At 46.1% G+C, this 19,379-nt stretch overlaps 2 protein-coding genes across 6 annotated transcripts in view; one reads left to right on the forward strand and one right to left on the reverse strand.

Annotated features, from left to right (window-relative positions):
• Positions 1 to 7,753, reverse strand: part of dnmt3bb.1 (DNA (cytosine-5-)-methyltransferase 3 beta, duplicate b.1) — a 28,510-nt gene extending 20,757 nt beyond the window's left edge. For 2 of the 5 annotated variants that reach the window (XM_046396779.1, XM_046396778.1), the window contains exons 1-2: positions 7,553 to 7,753; positions 1,587 to 1,695 (exon numbers count right to left, since the gene is read on the reverse strand). In XM_046396779.1, coding sequence (XP_046252735.1) covers positions 1,587 to 1,695; positions 7,553 to 7,560 — 117 coding nt within the window. In that variant the 5' untranslated portion in view covers positions 7,561 to 7,753. The other 3 variants (XM_046396782.1, XM_046396780.1, XM_046396781.1) reach the window with 3 other exon arrangements.
• A 966-nt stretch (positions 7,754 to 8,719) lies between these two features.
• commd7 (COMM domain containing 7) lies at positions 8,720 to 13,100 on the forward strand. The gene is made up of 9 exons (XM_046397849.1): positions 8,720 to 8,901; positions 9,774 to 9,827; positions 10,006 to 10,108; positions 10,597 to 10,653; positions 10,819 to 10,856; positions 10,996 to 11,086; positions 12,311 to 12,360; positions 12,482 to 12,530; positions 12,918 to 13,100. Exons 1-9 carry the CDS (start codon positions 8,821 to 8,823, stop codon positions 12,992 to 12,994), a joined length of 600 nt encoding a protein of 199 aa, XP_046253805.1. The 5' UTR covers positions 8,720 to 8,820; the 3' UTR covers positions 12,995 to 13,100.
• The last annotated feature ends 6,279 nt before the right edge of the window (positions 13,101 to 19,379 follow it).

The raw sequence follows: 19,379 nt of genomic DNA on the forward strand, positions 1-19,379 counted from the left end.
CAATTCCAAACTTCAGTTCAGACCAACAATTTTCTTAAATGTTGCTTCTGTTTGGACAGACACCAAACCAGAAAGAGGCTTTTCAAGATCTTCTTCTGAATCATCTTTGATAAAATAAGATTAAGGGTGTTGTTATGCATTACATGGGAATAACATCCAGAGTAATTCACTTTAATGGAAGGCTTTTCGTAGCTTCTCACTGTGAATCCAGTGCCAAGATGGTATAACACCAGGTTTGTTCTGCAAATCTATAATAATAAGTCACATACAACATTGTTGATGTACAAAGGCTGAATGCAACAAAGTGTTTGTTTGAATTAAGAAAACAATATTCCAAAAGTTTCCTTCAGAGCTTTCAATCATATCTCATAATCTTTATCAGAGGATGAAGTGTACGGCTGCCTGGAGCATAAATAACACACCCGGGTTACAGCATTTAGTCTGCACGAAGCCTTGCTCGTGTCATTTGAGATACGAATGTCAAAAAGGGAAAAAAGTGAGGTAATTCGGTATAAAGTGTGAGTTTTGGTGGTCGAGGGGTTCAAACAAACAAGGGACCAGCGTCCTTGCCAAATCCTTGCCAGTCTTCTGTGGTAAACCACTCCCCCACCTGTCAGCTTAACAGGCAGAGGAAACGATCCTGACACAGGAAGTGTTCGGGAGAAAACCACCCATCACGCCAGTGTGCCGCTTTAAGCGAAAACTTGAAAATACTTTGTGAAAAGCAGTAAGTCATCACAAGCCCGCTGTCTGAACATGAAGCGAACGCCTCCGGACTCCAGACCTCACGTCACACGTGATAGGACGGCAGCTATGCAGGCTAACACGCAAACAATAAACAGAAGAGGGGGATTAAAGCGGCGACGGTAAGGAGAAAACGAAGACAGATGCAGAGAGCGGGAAGCCGAAAGAGCAGGAGAAAGAGGAGACGGCGAAAGGACAAAAGAGACATGACGAGGGAGAAAAGCAGATGGCGGAGGGAAGGAAGTGTCCCTCTCAGACGGAGAGATATATGAGACCGAGAAAGAGGAAGAAGTGATAACGGACGACAGGAGCCCCATTAAGTGTGTGTGTGTGTGTGTGTGTGTGTGCAAGTTACTGAAGTGTGAGAGTGAAAGTGTGCGTGTGTGTGGGTACATGTGAAACAAAGTGTGTGCACAGATTGTGAAACAGTGAGGGAGTCAGGAAACATGTGTGTATCCGTGTGTGTGTGTGTGTGTGTGTGTATGAGTGGATATAAAGAAGCTAGTGTCCTTCCATGAATCCTCCTTTTCTTGACTCCTTTCTTCCTTCCTTTGTCCATTTACTCCCCTCTGCTCCTACTTCCTCCCTCTCTCCTTTGCTGCCCCCATCCTTCTAGCTGTCCCACATTATGCAGCTGCACTCTGTGTGTGTGTGTGTGTGTGTGTGTGTGTGACACATGCATGCACGCTCTCACAGCCAACATGCATTCTCAATTAGACTCGTGTAACATGCTGGCTCTCTTGTCCGGGCATCTGCCTTGGCATTGATACACACGCTCTTTGAAACTACAGCTGGCTCTGTGTGTGTGTGTGTGTGTGTGTGTGTGTGTGAGAGCGACTCACAGTGGCCGTCATGTTGTTGCTCTCCTCCATGATGGCAGCAGAGTATTTGTTGGAAGGCATGGCTGTCGCGGTCGACTGGTCCAGGTTCTGTCCTGACTCCTTTTCAAACCTGGGCGAGACACAAACCAGTCAGGAAGTCAACATGTTTACTTCAGGAGCTCGAGTTACAAAAAGCCAAAAACATCACAGCGTCGTCTCGGGAGCAGTAGTCCACAGAACCAAAGCCTTCACAGGAGACGATAAAGACGGGATGAGGAAGAGAATTCACGTCCAGCCAAGAACGTGGATGGAGAGACAGACGAGTGGAGAGAGACAAGAGACACGGGACAGCAGGAAGTGAGAAATCAAAAGTCTGACCTGAAACGTGTATTTGAGAGACAGAATCAGGATGACCTTTTGGCCCAGTTCATCCTTGAAGCAGCCACAATCAAACTAACCCAAAATGCGCTTTTAAAAATGTGTGTAAAATATCCAGAGAAATGAGCCCTCGCTAACATCCACGTTAACTGGCCCTCAGCGCGTCAGAGCAACTTTATCAGACACCAGGCGCATATGAAACACCTCCCAGGTTTCCTTCTGACGAATCGTCGCAGCTTTTGGAGCAAAAGAAGACAAACGTATTAGACAGAGGGAAAGAAAGAGAAAGAGTTGGACGGGAGAGGACGACGCTGCCGTTCTCCATGAGAGACGATCTGACAAGCCCATGCAAACCTGGAGTAAACAGAAACACAGGCCTGTCGGCGTGTGTGTGTGTGTGTGTGTGTGTGGTTTAAATTTCAATGAGGTGGCAGGTCAACGTGTTTGTCAAACAAGCCTGTGCAGAGAGACCTGCAGACCTCAGAGTGACAGTTTGAGATTTACTCTCATCAGAGAAACACAAATCGCATGATGACACACACAAACAGAACCGTTTAAAAACACACACACACATATACAAACATAACGGAGAAAACATACAAAAGCAGAGTGACGAGACAAATAGGAACAACTTTATGTTGAGTAATTCAGTCCAAACCCACACTTGTGTACTGGTTCATCAAACTTATTACACTGGATTTAATCCGATTGGAGACGTTCTTGACATGTTAGCTCCTCCATAAAGTAAATGAGATGAACCAAGAGCAAGAAACACAATCAAAACAAAAGCCTTCCAGACATGAGTTTTATTTTTGGGTGGTGGTTTCTCAGAATAACAATGTTATGTGATCACAACATTCAGCTACTGAAAGATCAAATTAATGAGCTTCTGCGCGATGCTTGGTTAGCTGCCAAACAGGTTGTCAGATCAGTTGGACCCAGCAGACACAGAGTCTTGGCACACTGGCACAGACTCCACAAAAGCCTGATTAACCGTCTCATCGTGAGACATAAGACAAGATGGATGTTATGATAAGTTTGTATTGAAGGAGCGGTGGAGACGTCTTCTTACACCTTAGGGGTTTTAATGTATTTCTGCTTGCTCGTGATCGCAAGCTCAGATAACCAGCACGTGTGTGAGGTGCATGTGGTGTATAAACATGCACGTTTGGACGTACACCAACACGCTTTCACCACAAGCAAACTGCACTGAAGAGACCACACGGATCCACGTGGGCACAGAAACCAATAACTGTACAGTGAGGACCGTGGACGTTGGCCTCCTGCAGTCAAAGGGATCTTCGTGGCCAGTATGGACAGGAGGGCAACGTCAGCAACACAAAACTCTCTCATCTGAACAGTTAATCAGAACCGAATTATCTGCTACCGGTAAAATGGCCGACAGCATGTCTCTTTCATGGCTTTGACACTTTGCTTTTCAGTGAAAGTGAGGGGCAAAAACTACTTTTCTCTGAAGTCGTGACTCACACCACAAGAACCTCAAACCGGGCGTTTCTGTCTGTGATTCAGGCCTCACATGTGACTGTTGTGTTGAAACAGACTTGAAAGAAATCAGAAAGGTAACGTCAAGTTGACACACACACACAAACACAAACACACCTCCATGTTGTCCCACACGGGCAGGAGGGAGTCAATGACCTCAGACCTGACATCAATACATATTAATGAGTGAGGGGCTCCCCCTTCAACAGGTACCAGATAGGTGAAGGAGATCATCATTCAGACAGGAAGTCTCCTGCACACACACACCTTCGACCTTTCACCTACACACACACACAGCAAACAGGCACCTGCCAGCTCTCTGCCTGTGCTAAAAGCTTTGATTTCACCCACACTCACATGCGGATCTGATTCTCGTGGTGATTCACCTCATGTCTCGGCGCTTCCTCATGTCTCGTATTTAAAATAAAAACAAACAGTTAAGCAGTTGTACTGAAGCACTGAACATGATTTTAATTGTCTGTTTAAAAGCGAAACACCAACTCACGTGATAAATGTGATCGACCTGCTATTCGTCTGCAGCAAACAACATTACAGAGACTCTGCTTGTTTTCTGATGCTAAATATCGTCTACTGGAGCAAAGGAGCAAACGCCGTGAGGCATCATTTCTGTTGCGCTTCATGAGGTACGATGTCAGCTGTTTCATTCACTCCACGTCCATTTTCAGTTCATTCTCAGTACAGCACTTGAGTAAATGTAACAAGTTGTGACAGTAAGATTTTAACTGTCCCATCAGTCTCCCTGATTACTAATAATCTGTACTGGCCTTTAGAAAAAGAGTCACTGATTGATCCCTTATCAATAAAAATCACATAAATTGTGATGGAGGATCTTAAACCCCTTCCACCTGCCTCAGGACAGGAAGTGCAACCTAACTCAGTCCATGCTTGTCTTTAGAATACTGAACTGTCCGGTTAGCGTTAGCTCATAGCTGTGCTTATTTGTTATTTGTCACATCTCACTCGACCGAGCGGCTTCACCAGGAAGACACGAACACATACCACGTCTGCATCGATGCATTGAGGTGTCTGTCCGCCGTGGCCCTGCAGGAACACGTTTCGGGAACGGAGAGGGCTGCAAGCCAGGATGAATTAGAAGAAGCGAGGAAGGACGGGGGGCAGAGAGTGAGGGGCCCTCGAAAAGGGGGACACGGAGGACAAGGGTGGGTGGAGGGGGGGGACTTCACATCAAAGTTGTGTCTGGTGGTTGGAGATTAGGGACTGCATTGCAAGAGGGGATTGTTCACTCCAAGTGTGTGTGTGTGTGTGTGTGTGTTGGGGGGGTCAGCTCCTCTGGGTCTCCCTCTGGGGGCTGCATTCCTTGTCTGTCCTGTACTTTATGGCCCCTTCCAGCTCAAATCGAGCCCTACACTTTATACATTGTCTACTTTGTCAGCTATTGTACCGACCCAAGGCTCGCGGGCTCACACAGTATATCATCCAGTCAGCAAACCGGACGAAGATCAGTGCAAACCTAAACTAAGAGCGCCTAAAACTATGAGGGTAACAACGATGTGCTGTGTCTCACCAACCGAAGCAGCAGACCCGAAAGAAGCTAATACCAAGTGATGAAGGGCACCCACAGTAGTTTAAAGTATAAATTGTCCAGTCAGGTTACATCACATGACTACTGAGATGAAACGTTAAATAAACTTCAGCCATGATGGAGAAGCTCTCACGGCCACATTAGACCGACGCCAAACGAACAAAGGATCTCTTCAGCGCCGACAACCTGCCTGTATGTGCACTGAGCAGTTCACTTTACGTTTTGCCAGGTTTTTGCCTGCCCTCTCTTGCATATAACTGAACTAACTGACACGTCACTCAACAGCAGGAATCATGACCTGCTTATTCAAGATAATCCACAGGCCTCGTTGTGGGCAGTTTCATGTCGTAACTATTTTCCTTCCGTGTCGCGGCTCAGGAGGAAACGTGCACCTACTCGTGGATGACAGGCTGGCTAACTGAGCTAAGCAACTTGTGAAGCGAAGTGCCGTCCGGTTCCATCATGTTCAAACATCTCAACCGTCGATGTCACCAAAACACCGCAGCTCACATCAAAACTGTCTAAACAAAATTTTGGGGTGAACTGTCCCTTTAATTGCCCCCCCCCCACCAGACCTTAACAGCCACTACAACCTGTAAAGCCTAATTTGTCCTCGTGCCTGAGAATAAATTGTGGACGATTTGTAGGTATGCAGACACGACTCGGCGTTCAGGTGGTTCAGCTTCTCCTGAAGCCCTCTTGAGAAAGTCTTGGCTCCAGGTGTCACCATGACAGGTGAGCAATTAGAAGGATGCAGTGTGAATGACATACGTCCAGCTGTGGATATGCAGACAGCAAACTGAATGTGGTGAACCGCACTCGAAGCCTCAGACACACAGCAGGTTTTCAGAGTTAATCACAGCCTGCAGGCAAAACTTTTACCAGCTTCAACGTTTTTCTTCCTCGGCCTTCAGCCCCGACACACACACATGACACACATAAATACGACGTCTAGTCTTCAACATCAGTACAACCGCAACTACCCTGAAGAATGACTCGGTCCACCAAAAGGTCATGAAACAGATAAACCTGCCCATCACGTCCCCCTGAAGCCTGGGGTGGCTTTCGAAAAATCTGAAAGTTTACGACAGCGTAAATCAGAGCAGTCGTTCCTCACATTTAGTGGCTGGAAACTGAAAGTGACTGAATGAAAGATGACTGCTGTTGCTTAAAATCTGACAGATGTGATGCACAGTAATATTAACATTGTGATGGCTTAGTAATTGGGCAGATATTTTCCTAACAGTATGTCATAACAGAACAGCCAGACCTTTAGCAGCAGCCACTTTGATTTGGGATGAAATGTTGGAAAAAGTGGGAATTCTGGCGTTGGTGTTGAGTTTGGATGAGGCTCTGGATCAGTAACTGTCATCTTACAAACGCCACACTCACAACAAGTTGTTGTGAGTGACAGAGTTAGTCACTCACCAAAGTGTTAAAGAGTGAACCCACTGACCTTCATTCTGTGAACGCTCCCAAATGGCGGAGAGATGTGGCACAAAATGTCAAAAATATGTCCCGAAGGCTGAACGAGAGGCCACGTTCTCCGCAGCGCGCGCACACCTTATCATCAGCTGACTAAAAACTAAGAGTGTGTTTAAAGTATGGAGCTTGGCGGGAGGTCCGTCCGCCTCTCCTTCAGGATCTGATCCACCTACCCCAATCATGTCAACCTCCCAGTGAACCAACTCCAAAGGACTCCTCCCCTTCACCTTCCACCGCATGGCTTCCCTCTGAACTCCAGCCTGGATCACACCGCGCTCTTATGTCCACCATCTGATCTGTGTGTTGATCTGCCAACAGCAGCCCTATTAATGTATCACCAAGGGACGTGGCAGTTCAGCCGCTTAACGTCCACAGTCCGGACACGCCGAAAAGCAGGAAACCCTGTGGTGCAATCCCAACAGCTCACGCCAAATCAGACCCAACATCAGCGCGCGGCTCAGTCCACAGGAACACCGCAGGGGCGTCCGAAACCCGCGTCCAAATCACTTCGGACTCGGCTCTGAGTCGTAATAACAGCGCTATAACGTACCGACGTGACTGAGGAGCAGAGACTTTAAACTCACCACAAGCACAAATGTTATGTGTATGACAGAAAGACGCGCGGGTGCCGAGCGTGAGGCGAGTGTGCTCAGTCGGAGAGACGCGCTGAAACGCAAAATGTGCACCGCAGCAGCGACACTGAGATTGTTCGGTGGGATTATTGCAGGAACTCGACAGCAACTGCTGTAAAGTCCCAATAAACTCGACACAAACACACTGTGACTGATGGTTATCACGCGTGAGCTCACCAGGTTCGGCTCCATCTCGGTCTGTCGCGCACATGGACACAAAAAGACTACCGAGCCACAAACTTCACAAGTGCACGGCGAAATCAATGAAAAGGCGGCACACGCAGCGAGCTCGGCTCCGCAAACCGCCGCAGACACAACAACCAAAACGATTTAAACACTCGCAGTCTTCATCACGTTCTTTAATTCGTTCGCTCAGTGGCTGCAATAAAAAAACACCCAAAACGGTCTCCCGGTGAAAAACTTACATAACCATCCACGCGTGTTGCACTCATCCACGGCAGGAAGCTGAGGGGGAAGGCGTGTTGTTGTCCGCAGACTCGAACTGGTGCAGAAAAACTGAGGCTTTCAGCGAGCTCACAACTCAGACCTGAACTTGAGCGCGGATCAGGAGTCTGTGTTGTCCCGCGGCAGGAGCTCAGAGTGTGGGAGCAGGCTGCTGCAGACACCTCCCCCTCCCTCCTCCTCTCCACCCCCTCTCCCTCTCTCTCCCCCTCTGTCTCTCTCTGTCTCTCTCTCCCTCTCTCCCTCTCTCTCTCCCTCTCTCTCTCTCTCCCCCCCTCTCTCTCCACCCCCTCTCCCTCTCTCTCCCCCTCTGTCTCTCTCTGTCTCTCTCTCCCTCTCTCTCTCTCTCTCTCCCTCTCTCTCTCTCTCCCCCCCCTTCCCTCTCTTTCTCCCTCCCTCTCTCTCTCTCTCCCCCCCCCCTCTCTCTCCCCCTCTCTCTCTCCCTCCCCCCTCTCTCTCTCTCCCTCTCTCCCGCCCCCCTCCCTCTCTGTCTGTCTGTCTGTGTGTGCGTGTGTCCCTCCGTACACTGCGTGAGCTGCGCTGTGCCTCGGGTCACCTGCAGACCTGCAGACAGTCGGGAGAGCGGACTGGTCGCGAGGTTTTCCCAGGTGTGAAAGTCAACTCCCATTTTCTGTCCCCACAGGTTAAGAATGTGAACAGGAAAAACGCCTCCGTCTCCCCGCAAACTGTTGCAGAGCACAGACTACATGTAGCCGACACCAGAGTCAATAGGCGATTATGTTCCAATGGTTCGGTCAGATTTAAACGTTTTCCATCCTGACATGGAGCGGAGCAGAGCTACGCAGTACCTCAACACTGTACTTCTGTGCATAAATGCAACCTCTTCGTTTTCCCAGCTGCAGCTGTAATATTCATGTTGGAATTATGGGGCAAGCATTTACAACTGAATGTCATTCATGTTTTAAAAACTACTTTTGTTTTGTAAGTGAACGTTCTTTTAATGCTCCACAAACTTTAAACTTTCTGTCACACACTTTGGGTCAAAAAACACTGAGCTGAAGTTAGCAGCATGTAATAGTCTTACACTGACAGTTTTAACTGCCTGTCTGTTTAAAAAGTATTTTTAGGATAAAACATCTGTACTTCTGCCTTCGTCTCTCACTTCTGAGGCTTGGGACGCATGCGCATATAAAAACCCGGAAGTGACCCGCACAATAGAGCGGAGTAGTTCTGAGGGCTTTCCAGGCAAACTCTGCTGATAAAAAAGAAGATGCTGCTCCATTTCACGAAAGATGTTTTACCGGATTCTGTCAGCACCGACTTCCAGAACCTGAACAAGTTCAACGAGCAGGTGAATGCGGCAGGTTTTTACTGGTTATTACTCAGAAACGGGCGAGCAGCGGGTCAGCTAATTGAGCTGTGTGTCCGAGCTCAACGCGTTTCTGAGCTTTATTTCTCCTTCGAGCGTATTTGTGAAGAGCTGAGAGTGTGTGAGTGGGGTTTCAGGCTTTAAAGGTGAATGAAAGGACTAGTGGTTTTGAATTTGGGGAGAAATTTAGCTTTGTATCCCGAGCTGTCTGTAAACGCACCAGTTGACCGGTCATGTGACAGCAGCCTGTTGTTTCCATTGGATCTGAAATCCCAACATTACAGTCCACGCGTCTGTAAATGAGCAGAGTTATCTCGTATTTCTGTGTTGTCATCAAAACATATGAAAATCATTACACAACCTCATCGATATTGGATTTTTCAGATCAATTCTAACGATTTCTATGACGATATACCGTATATTTCTTATAAACATATACACGTATAAGTGGAATGGTTTCACTTATTATGTAGATAAACAATTCAGTGCTTAAAGTTAAGAAGTCCTCATAACTATAATGATACGATTAGTGTGCATTATAGACATGGATGTCATAGAAGGTGTTGCACTGATAATAATATTTGATTAGACTGATACATTAAAAAACACGACAGTGAACTTTCAGTCAGTGATGCAGATCCCTAATATTATTTTTTATGTCACCAACGTACAAACTGACACTTTTAGTCAGAAGATCAACAAAATGCTGAGGTGAAAATTTGAAAAACAGTTCAACCTTTCCAGTCATCGTGATTTTAAAAAGCTGATCAAAGTGTGACAGCACACACACTCCAAACGGTTTTTCAAACATTAACTCTGATTTCTTTTTCTTCTTCTTTTTTCATTTTGTGCAGCAATTTATTCGTCTGATTGAAATTCTGTTCCAGTTCTTGCTGGAGCCTAAAGAGGTGAAAACACACACACACACACACACACACACACACACACAAACAGTTTTGATGTTAATGGACTTTAGAGTGATTAGCCTTGATAACTGAACCGAGACAAAACACTGCCTGCCCTATTGTTTGTGTGTGTAAATGAATGCGTGTGTGTGTGTGTGTGTGTGTGTGTGTGTGTGTGTAGACCGAGAAGTTCATGCAGCAGCTCAGTGAGTTTGCAGGGGAACATGGGATAAGTGCCGGCCCTCTGAGGAACCTGATGAAGAGCGTCCTCCTGGTGCCACAGGGTGGGCAACACACACACACACACACTGGTTCAACACTGCAGGTGGGGGAAAGCAACAGTTTTTAAACATGTCGGACTGGTGTAGAGTATAAACTGAGATCTCTGTACTGTCCTCAAACACACCATTCTTTAAAAAAGTAATTCGACAGTTTGGAAATACACCTCCTCACTTTTTGTCTTAGATGAGACAAAAATCGTCCATTATTAGAGGTTAGATGAGAGGTTCTCTGCAGCTCTGATGCTGCTACACTAAATATGTAGCCGTTTCACCCAGCTCAGCGTAAAGTCCAAGCTTGTGGTGCTTGCAGTTTGATAATGCTGTGCTAAGCTCGCTGGCTGCTGGCTGTGTGTTGAGGGTACGAACACGAGATTAGTATGAACCTTCTCTTCCGACTCTGTCTCAGAGGAAGAGACAAAAAACGTCCAGGGGGACTTCAGCGGCGGGATGCTTTCCGTCTCGGTCACGTGACTCGCCCGTTGTCTCCTCAGGAGCCCTGAAGAAAAACCTGGCAGCCGAGCAGCTCAAAGAAGACCTGGAGACGTTAGGTACACGTCCAGATCTTTCACCACAGACTCGATGGTGGTTAAGTCTGGCTGCTGGACGGTGTTCTCTGTTGACAGCCAGTCTTACAGTATGAAGTGCACTCCAGCTCTTAATCTCATTATTGTGAGTATTTGAAACCAAACCTGCTTTCTCTGTTGATGCTTCAGGACTGAACAAAGACAAAGCAGCTTATTTTTCACAGCAGGTAAGTTTCAATAAATTCCCGAGTTCAACACCACAAACTGCTTTTGTGCCGACTTTCCCGTTCACAGACGCGTCTCATGTTGCCTTCTGTGTGGCGTCTCGTCACACCACATGTTATTCTCTGTGACCGTGTTTTGCAGTGGGGCGAACACTACGCCACGCTGTCCACACTCGCCGTCAGACAGACTCTGATGGTCAACCAGCTGGTGGACATGGACTGGAAGTTTGGAGGTGAGACCAAGCAGACAAGCGGGCGCCTTATGGGATTCATCAGACTCCTTACAGAGTTACTGGCTCACTTCTGAGCAGGGCGACAGCTGTCTCTCCTCTCAGGCTCACTGTACATATTCACAGCCACCGAGGCTCCAGCATTAGCATAGCTTGTGTCCTTCCCTCATTGTCAGCTCAGAGGTGTGCAGCTGATGAGCCTAATGACCCACAGGACTCGCAGGGCATGGAAGTGCTAATGCGGCAGAGCGATCAGCATTATGCTAAGCTAGTGGTGATCTTCATGCGGAGTGGGCAGGGAGTGTCCCTCCACTGTGCTTTACACAACTGTACACTTATTGACATGCAAAGAGGACGTGTCTCTGCATGTTGCTCGTCCCACAGGTCTGCAGTCGGGTCTCAGACGATGCTGAACGTATGTGATGAGGGATTAAAAAAGACAGTCCAGGTGCTGTTTTCTCCTTACCTGCGACATGAACACTGAGGGCTTTGCACAGAATCCCCCAAAGTCTTCCTGTATTTACGGCACTGAAAGGGATTTTACTGCACTAAAGTTCTGCACTTTCAGCAGAGGGGAAAACAGACAAGACAACCAGACTGAAGCGAGCAGGGAAAGATTACACTTAAGGAGGAATGTAATAAAAGAAAACATGTGCTGAAAGGTAAATTTGATCCGCAAGTAACCACAAACAAAAAAAACTTGTCTGTTCTAGTCAAACAAGAGATCACCAATCACAGGAAGGAATGTTAACTTACTTGAATTAACCGTTGAAGTTAGGCTGACTGTCATACGGCTGATGGTGAAAGACAATCAGGCGACGCCTTCTGCTAACGACTTATTTATTTATTAGTTCTCCAGGATCTGATAAGTCAGAGGAAACTTTAGTGTTTCTCTTTACTTTGGCTGCAAAGCCAAAGCTTTTGTACTCATGATGTTAAGGGATTCCTTCAGTGTGAGACCAGGATCAGAAGAAAACCTTAAACACTGAACATTTAAGGAAGCCTTAAGGAGAAGACCGAAGGGCGCTTTGTGCAACCAGTTTTATGTTAAGGAAACTTAACCTGCACTTAAAGAAAAGCTTAATGTTTTCAAACTCCACCAGCTGACTGTGTTGACATTTACACACAGAGTCAGCAGTCTGTGTGCAGTTTTAGATCCTCTGTGTTGTGAACTCGTAAAGCTGAAAACACGACGGTGACCATTTTGTTCTTTTCTGACCCCCACAGTGACTGTCGGCACCAGTGAAGTGCACAAAGTGGGAAACATCTTTCTGCAGGTACGAAAGCCCAGTAAAGCCTGTGCACACACACACACACACACACACACACACACACACACACACACACTCATACATGACTTGTTCAGTTTTGCTGAACGCAGACTTTGTCCTCCTGCAGCTGAAGCTGGTGGTCAGAAAGGGGAATTCCACTGAAAACGTCTACATGGGTGAGCGACTGCACTTCCACAGAAAACACTTCAATCATGTAATTTATTGGATGTCAAGAAGCTGACGCAGCGCGAGTGAGCGTTCGACTGAAGAGGTTCTGTAGGTGTTAAATACTGTGAAGAAGCTGTAATGGAGCGGTGAGGGTGAGCTTCGGCGCCGCTGCTGGCACGAAGGTGATGCAGTCAGGACTCACTGAAGGGCTGTAATGTGATGCTGAAGCTCACCCTCAAGTTTCATTGTTTTGATAAACCGTCACCAGCGAAATCAGACGGAATCAAAACGCATGAAAGGAAGTCAGCAAAGTGACATTTTTATGGATTTAGTGGAGGCGTCGTAGTAAATCTGTTTATCCAGTCCTTCCTGTTTTCTTCCCTCCTCTCTTCCAGAGTTGACGCTCCCCCAGTTTTACAACTTCCTGCATGAGATGGAGAGAGCCAAGGCTAGCATGGAGTGTTTCAGCTGAGTGTGTGTGTGTGTGTGTGTGTGTGTGTGTGTGTGTGTGTGTGTGTGGGACACTGATGAGCCTGCCAGTTTGCCAAACGTAATAATAAACAGGAATAAAAAGCAAATGGTCTTGTCACTGAGTTTCTTTTTCTGGCATTCGCAGGGGAAGTGAATGAAATCTGACGTTTCATCGAAGCTTTGTCCTTCCTTCTCTGTTGCTGAGATGAAACTGATCTGTGGGGGAGCTTTCGACTATTTGATCCAAATCAAACACTGAAACTTAACCTCAGGCAGACGTGTTTGATCACGTTTATTCCTGGAGTTTCTGCCTGAACGATGAATTAATTGGAACTGAAATAATATGACTTAAATACATCCACACGACACTGTTTACATTTAGACAGCTGCTGTAATAGTCATTACAAAGCTTGGTGACCTTTTCCACCTGAGAGCACACACTGTTGTCTTCCAAAAAAGACAAACAAACAAACAAAATGTTAATCAGCGGTCGGAGTAGACGAGAGGGAGATAGAACGAGTGGCGATGGAAGCCTACATGGCGATGAATACCGCAGACTCGTGCTTGTAAAGCTTGAGGCAGATTTCAGAGCAGCGAGCGACTCAGCTGTACGTGTGTCTGCTAGTCCTCGTCATTCCTCAGCTTCTCAGCTCTTTTACAAAATACAATAGCTGTCAGCAATTAACTGAGAGCTGTAGGCCCTCTGAGATGACAGAAACATGTTTATCTCTTAGAAATTTGCTCCATTTTAGCAAATCCATCAGATTTATGGCAGTCTGCCCTCGAGTTCACGTGATGTCTCGTCTTTCATTGCACTTCATTTCGACGTCTCTTTGTGCAAAAGTGTAAATGTACGTTTTTGTCAGGGAAACATTTTGTCCCCAAAACAAACAACAACAAGTGCAACTTCACGATGGAGATATTTCAGCTCCTTCGCCAGAATGAAATGTTCCAGTGTTGATTGAATTGCTTGTATGTCTTGCATATTTTAGGAACAGTTTTTCTATACTTACACTATATAGACAAAAGTATTGGGACAGCTGCCCATCACACCAACAGGGACTTTAATGACGTCTCATTGTAAACACACAGACAGCTTTGCAGCTCTAACAGCTTCCACTCTTCTGTGAAGGCTTTCCACAACATGTTGGAGTGTTTCTGTGGGAATTTGTGCCCATTCATGCAGTAGAGCATTTGTGAGGTCACACACTGATGTTGGACCAAAAGGCCTGGCTCACAATCTCCGTTCCAGTTCATCCCAAAGGTGTTGGATGGGGTTGAGGTCAGGGCTCTGTGTGGGCCAGTCAAGTTCTTCCACACCAAACTCATCCAACCGTGTCTTTATGGGCAGTTATGGAGCTGTCCCAGTACTTTTGTCCATACAGTGTATATACTCTTCCAGTTTTAATAAAGGGTGATGGAAGTTGTCATTTATGTTATTGGAGCTTATGTCCTTTTCAAGTTATCCATACAGTATTACGTTTTCTCTCACTAGACACCACACACAGTTTGCCTCTGACAGCCTGCAGCTGCACGTCTTAGCTGTGGATGGTTGTTATTTAGCGTTCGCTGTGGGATGTGGGTGACTGAGTGATGCGTCTGCCTCTTTCCTACCGTCCCAACCCACTTTGTGTTTGTCCTCAAACATGCAATTTATCATAATCATGAGCAAGATCAGACTCATAATGTACCTCGTACCTCTAACACACCGCCTGCGCGCTGGGCTTCGCCAGCTCTTCCTCTCAGGAAGTGCTGCATGTGTATAACCTTCACAGCCAGCAGTGTCTATGAGACATCCTTCCCGCCATCAGGTGACTGACAATCGTGTCCCAGTTAAAACATGATATTTTGAACTGGCCCCATCCATCATTACCATGTGGCAGTGATGGAATCAGTCAGGACCCGGTCTGAACACGCTCTGTCTGAAACCGTATGATTAACTTTATTTATTGGCTGTGTAATTATGTGTCTTCAGTGTTTCCTCACATCTTCTCCTGATTTTAAACTCACCCCTAATGGCTCTGCATTCAGCACTCCCCCGATGTTCCTGTAATGCTGCGCCTTCGTTTGCGAGAATGTTCTTGTATAAGCAAATGACAACTGCGGACCTCCTTCTTTCCCAGGCTGGAGGCATAAATCTCGTCTTCAGGAGATGTGCTCTCCTAACATCTCGCAAGTTCTGGACCTCAAGTCAGATCAACAAGAATGAATGCTTTTAGATTTAATTCAAAGTTTGTTTGCAAAAAGGGGCTCTGACTTAACAGACAATAAATATTATGTATAATAATATATTCATAATTTATATTTAAGGAACAAAAGAGCAAATCCTGCAGGTGCCTGTGTGTGTGTGTGTGTGTGTTGGCTTAAGATAAGAACTTTATTGATCCCGCAGGAAATTGTTGAAACATGAACATATGGTTTCTGCATTTCCTCTTTCAGCCATAAATGAACGCAGCATAATAATGTCTTCCTGAAACATGTCCTCAAGCCGTCCCCCGTTCCAAAGTTACAGGAAACGCCGCAGTCCCTGATGCTTGTACCTGAGGTTTTGTCTCCTGGATGGGGCGACATTTTCCAATACACAGACAGTAAAAACTGACTGCAGTTCGTCTGTGGCTGAGGACAGCTCAGGTAACGAAGGGACAACCTGACTGTCTGTGGGCAGCATGGAGGGGCTGACTTCGTAAACCTTCCAGGCCAATAGAATTACACCTTCAAAATCAGTTGATGTGTTTGGCAATCAGTGGAGCTGCAGACTCACCCAATTTTATCAGCTTCTTGTCAGCAAGGATGAGTGTATTGAGGAATTAAGGAATGTATTAATCCAGGGGCTTTTGTTATCACTCTGTAGCCTGGCTCTCATCTGACATGCTAATGGAGGCTACTGAGAGTCCTGTGTCCTCCACCCGTCTGCTTCACCTTCATATTCTGGGCTTTATTCCATCCTCAGCCTCGCTTTCTTAACCAAAGGACGGTTCTTCTTGTTCTCACCGATTCAGATCAACGTCTCCTCCCCAATAGAACCCACACTGTCCTCTTATTACTTTCTGAGCAAATATCCCCCTTTGCAAAAATTCCTTTCTTACTGTTACATGTCCTTCTCACAAAGCTTGAGGCACAGTAACTAAACTCCTGGTTTCTCTCCTCTCTCAGGGATTTCCCTCTGCTCTGTCTCATTCTCATCTTTACCTTCACATTCTTTCACTTCCTCGTCCTCGTCTTTCTCTCTGTTCCTGCTGCCTCTCCTCCCTCTCATCGTGTGACCCGGCGTGTCGCTGCATGTTCTCAGCCACTCAGGAAACGTCTGAAGATCTCCCCTGCTTCTCTCAATTGTTCTTTTTGTTATTGGATTTCGGTTTGTCGTTAAAACCCGCCCAGAGATAATCGAACAGGCCCCATGTTGAAGTCACAGCCCTGTGAAACATGACAAGTTTAAGACAACTGAGAGCATTCAGGAGCAGAAGCTTGCAGATGGGGTCGCTGGTTCAGATCCCGGGATGGAAAGAGAGCAGAACGAGCACCATCCTCCACACTAAAGCCACAGCACTGCAGAGCACCGTACAGCCAGGCCTTTCTGAAGCCAGTGAGGACAAGGTCAGGTGTTCAGTTATAACACTGCATTGGAAACCTTTAAGTGTTTTTACCACCTCATACGAATGGACCGTTGCTCATCTGCTGATGTCCAGTTCCACCAGTTTTTCCTGCTTTCTTAGTATATATGACAATGAAAGTCTGAAGTCAGTCTGCCGGTCGGGATCAGACAAAAGGTTGATCTTTGGTAGTTTGCTCCAGCAGCAAAATACCTCAGCAGTTATTTAATGGATTTGCTTAGAAAAATTCATTTTGGTTAAGGTTATGGGGAAACTTTAGTGAAAACCCTGAGGACATTTCAACTTTGGGATTCGTGACAAGAATTTTCCATATTTAAACCCACAGTCTGTTTCCCCCTTCTGGCAGTGAGAGTAATTACACAATCACTGTTAAAGTGCACGTGTGCGCGCACGCGCGCGCACACACACACACACACACACAGCTTTATCCAGTGGTGAGGGGCTTAATCAGCACTCTGTGAACTCATTTGTCTTGAAGGTAATAGACGTTCACCATCAGTCTCAGCTGATGGTCACAGACATGTCCTCATTTTGCTGGACAATATGAGGTTGTGTTTGTCTTGTTTTCAAAGAGACTTTCAATGGCCGTGTGTGAGCCACAGTGCTGAAAGCTCTGAACGTCACCCTGAGCAGGATACAACCAGCCAAAGTCAGGCTGTGCCAGCCAGACAGAGTGAGGCACAACATTTCGGGTTCCTTGGAAAAATGCTGTTTTACGAATGGAAGGCCTGAAGCCAGCAGTGTGATATGACATGTCTGACACTGACTGATTTCATTACAACCAACACCTTGAGGGTAATTAATCCCCAAACCTACGCTATGACTGACGGACCACACAGCACAGTCAACACATCTCTTATGAGCATCTGAGTGCCTTTGAGATCCATGCTGGGTGTTAAATATGTTAAGCATCTTTAACACACTATATGGACAAACGTATTGGGACACACCTCTTTATTATTGTGTTCAGGTGTAGTATTTGCTTGTTTCTCAGGGTTTGGGCTCGGCCCCTGACTTCCAGCATGACTGTGCCCCAGTGCACAAAGCAAAGCTCCATAAAGACATGGTTGGATGAGTTTGGTGTGGAAGAACTTGACTGGCCCACACAGAGCCCTGACCTCAACCCCATCCAACACCTTTGGGATGAACTGGAACGGAGATTGTGAGCCAGGCCTTTTGGTCCAACATCAGTGTGTGACCTCACAAATGCTCTACTGCATGAATGGGCACAAATTCCCACAGAAACACTCCAACATGTTGTGGAAAGCCTTCACAGAAGAGTGGAAGCTGTTAGAGCTGCAAAGCTGTCTGTGTGTTTACAATGAGACGTCATTAAAGTCCCTATTGGTATATAATGCTCAGGTGGCCCAATACTTTTGTCTATATAGTGTATGTAAACTTGCACATGTCAGCTATTCTGCTCGGGTGTGTTGTGGCATAAAATAACCTGAAATCGAGCTCATGTTGATAAATGTTAAATCTCTGTCTTCTCAGTAAGTGTTTGTTCTCCTGATGTTACCTCACCATTATGCTAACAGAAACATAAATAAATACAATAAATGAGAACATTGATACCCCACTCATAGCTGTCAGGTGCAAATCTGCAGAACCCACTTTGATCTGAGCTTGAATTATGTTGACTATCTCAGGTAATAATTTAAAAATGTTACACTCCGTTTGGCTGACAGATTCAAAAGTCTGGACTGATACAACCTGAGTGTCTGTGTTTTCCCAGTGGGGATTAATGTTTGGAAAAAGAGGAAATGAAGATGTGTGTGTGTGTTTTACCGTTGGACCTACGGAGAGAAGAGGAAGTTCCTGGGAACTCCAATAGCTCACAACTGTCACTTTACTTCTCATTGTGCCCCCAAGCTGAGAACACACAGGAAGTACGTGACAACAAGCTGTGAATGTATGAGTGCGGTGTCTCCTGAACTTCATCAGAGGTTCCAGCTTTGGGTTAAAGAGACCACGTTTTTGCCCTACAGTGAATACAGGACAGTGTCCAGGCACGTTTCACAAGCCAGGAGCATCAGGAGTCACAAGGGCTCAGGCCTCCCTGAAAACCAGCTGAGAAACATCCCACTTCATGCACACGTCATGTTGTGGAGCCATGTGGTCCTTTTCCGCTGTTCCCTCTCTGCTGAGACCGGACACAGTCAGAAAAATGTTTCTTATGATCATTGAGCTTATTGATGGAGTTTGGCTGCAGCCCCCGCAGATAGAAATGATCTTACTGATCTCATCGTTTAAATGTATGACAGAAGGCGACGTTTTGTTGACCGTAAACATGTCAGATTTTACAAATGCAGTTTGTCATTCATAAAGACTCCCTTCAAAATGTGCAATTTTGTGAGTTGTTGAGTTGTAGAAAAGCAGTCTGTGACAAATTCCTAATTATTATACTTTCAAAAGGTAGTGATTAAGTTTGAAGTAACATAAAGCAAAAATACTAAAGTAAAGGTCGACACACAAAGTACTTTGTAGGTATACGTCCCAACCCCCATTAAAGTGGACTTGGAGGTGGAGGAGGGGCATCCTCCTTCAGCCTGGGGCCCCCGTGCAGCTGCTGGGCCCAGAACGGAAGCAGCAGCAGTAACTTCTCGATGTCATAAAGCACAAGGTTTAATATTTCATACCTCCAAAAGTGTTTGGCCTGTTGCAGGTGCATAAGCTTCCTGGTAATCCCTCAGTGGAGCTTTAAATGAACATTAGTTTAAACTTTTAAAGTTCAGTATCCAACGATTCTGGAATTTGCACATCAAAAAATATCTG

Source organism: Scatophagus argus, chromosome 8 (assembly GCF_020382885.2).
Source record: "Scatophagus argus isolate fScaArg1 chromosome 8, fScaArg1.pri, whole genome shotgun sequence".
NCBI classification, from domain to species: domain Eukaryota; kingdom Metazoa; phylum Chordata; class Actinopteri; family Scatophagidae; genus Scatophagus; species Scatophagus argus.

Excerpts from the sequence above, each read along its gene's own strand:
- commd7 (XM_046397849.1), top strand. The coding sequence starts at position 8,821 with ATGCTGCTCCATTTCACGAAAGATGTTTTACCGGATTCTGTCAGCACC. Across the intron at positions 10,109-10,596 it reads CGTCCTCCTGGTGCCACAGG|GAGCCCTGAAGAAAAACCTG; the intron begins GTGGGCAACACA and ends TTGTCTCCTCAG. Across the intron at positions 12,531-12,917 it reads CACTGAAAACGTCTACATGG|AGTTGACGCTCCCCCAGTTT; the intron begins GTGAGCGACTGC and ends CCTCTCTTCCAG.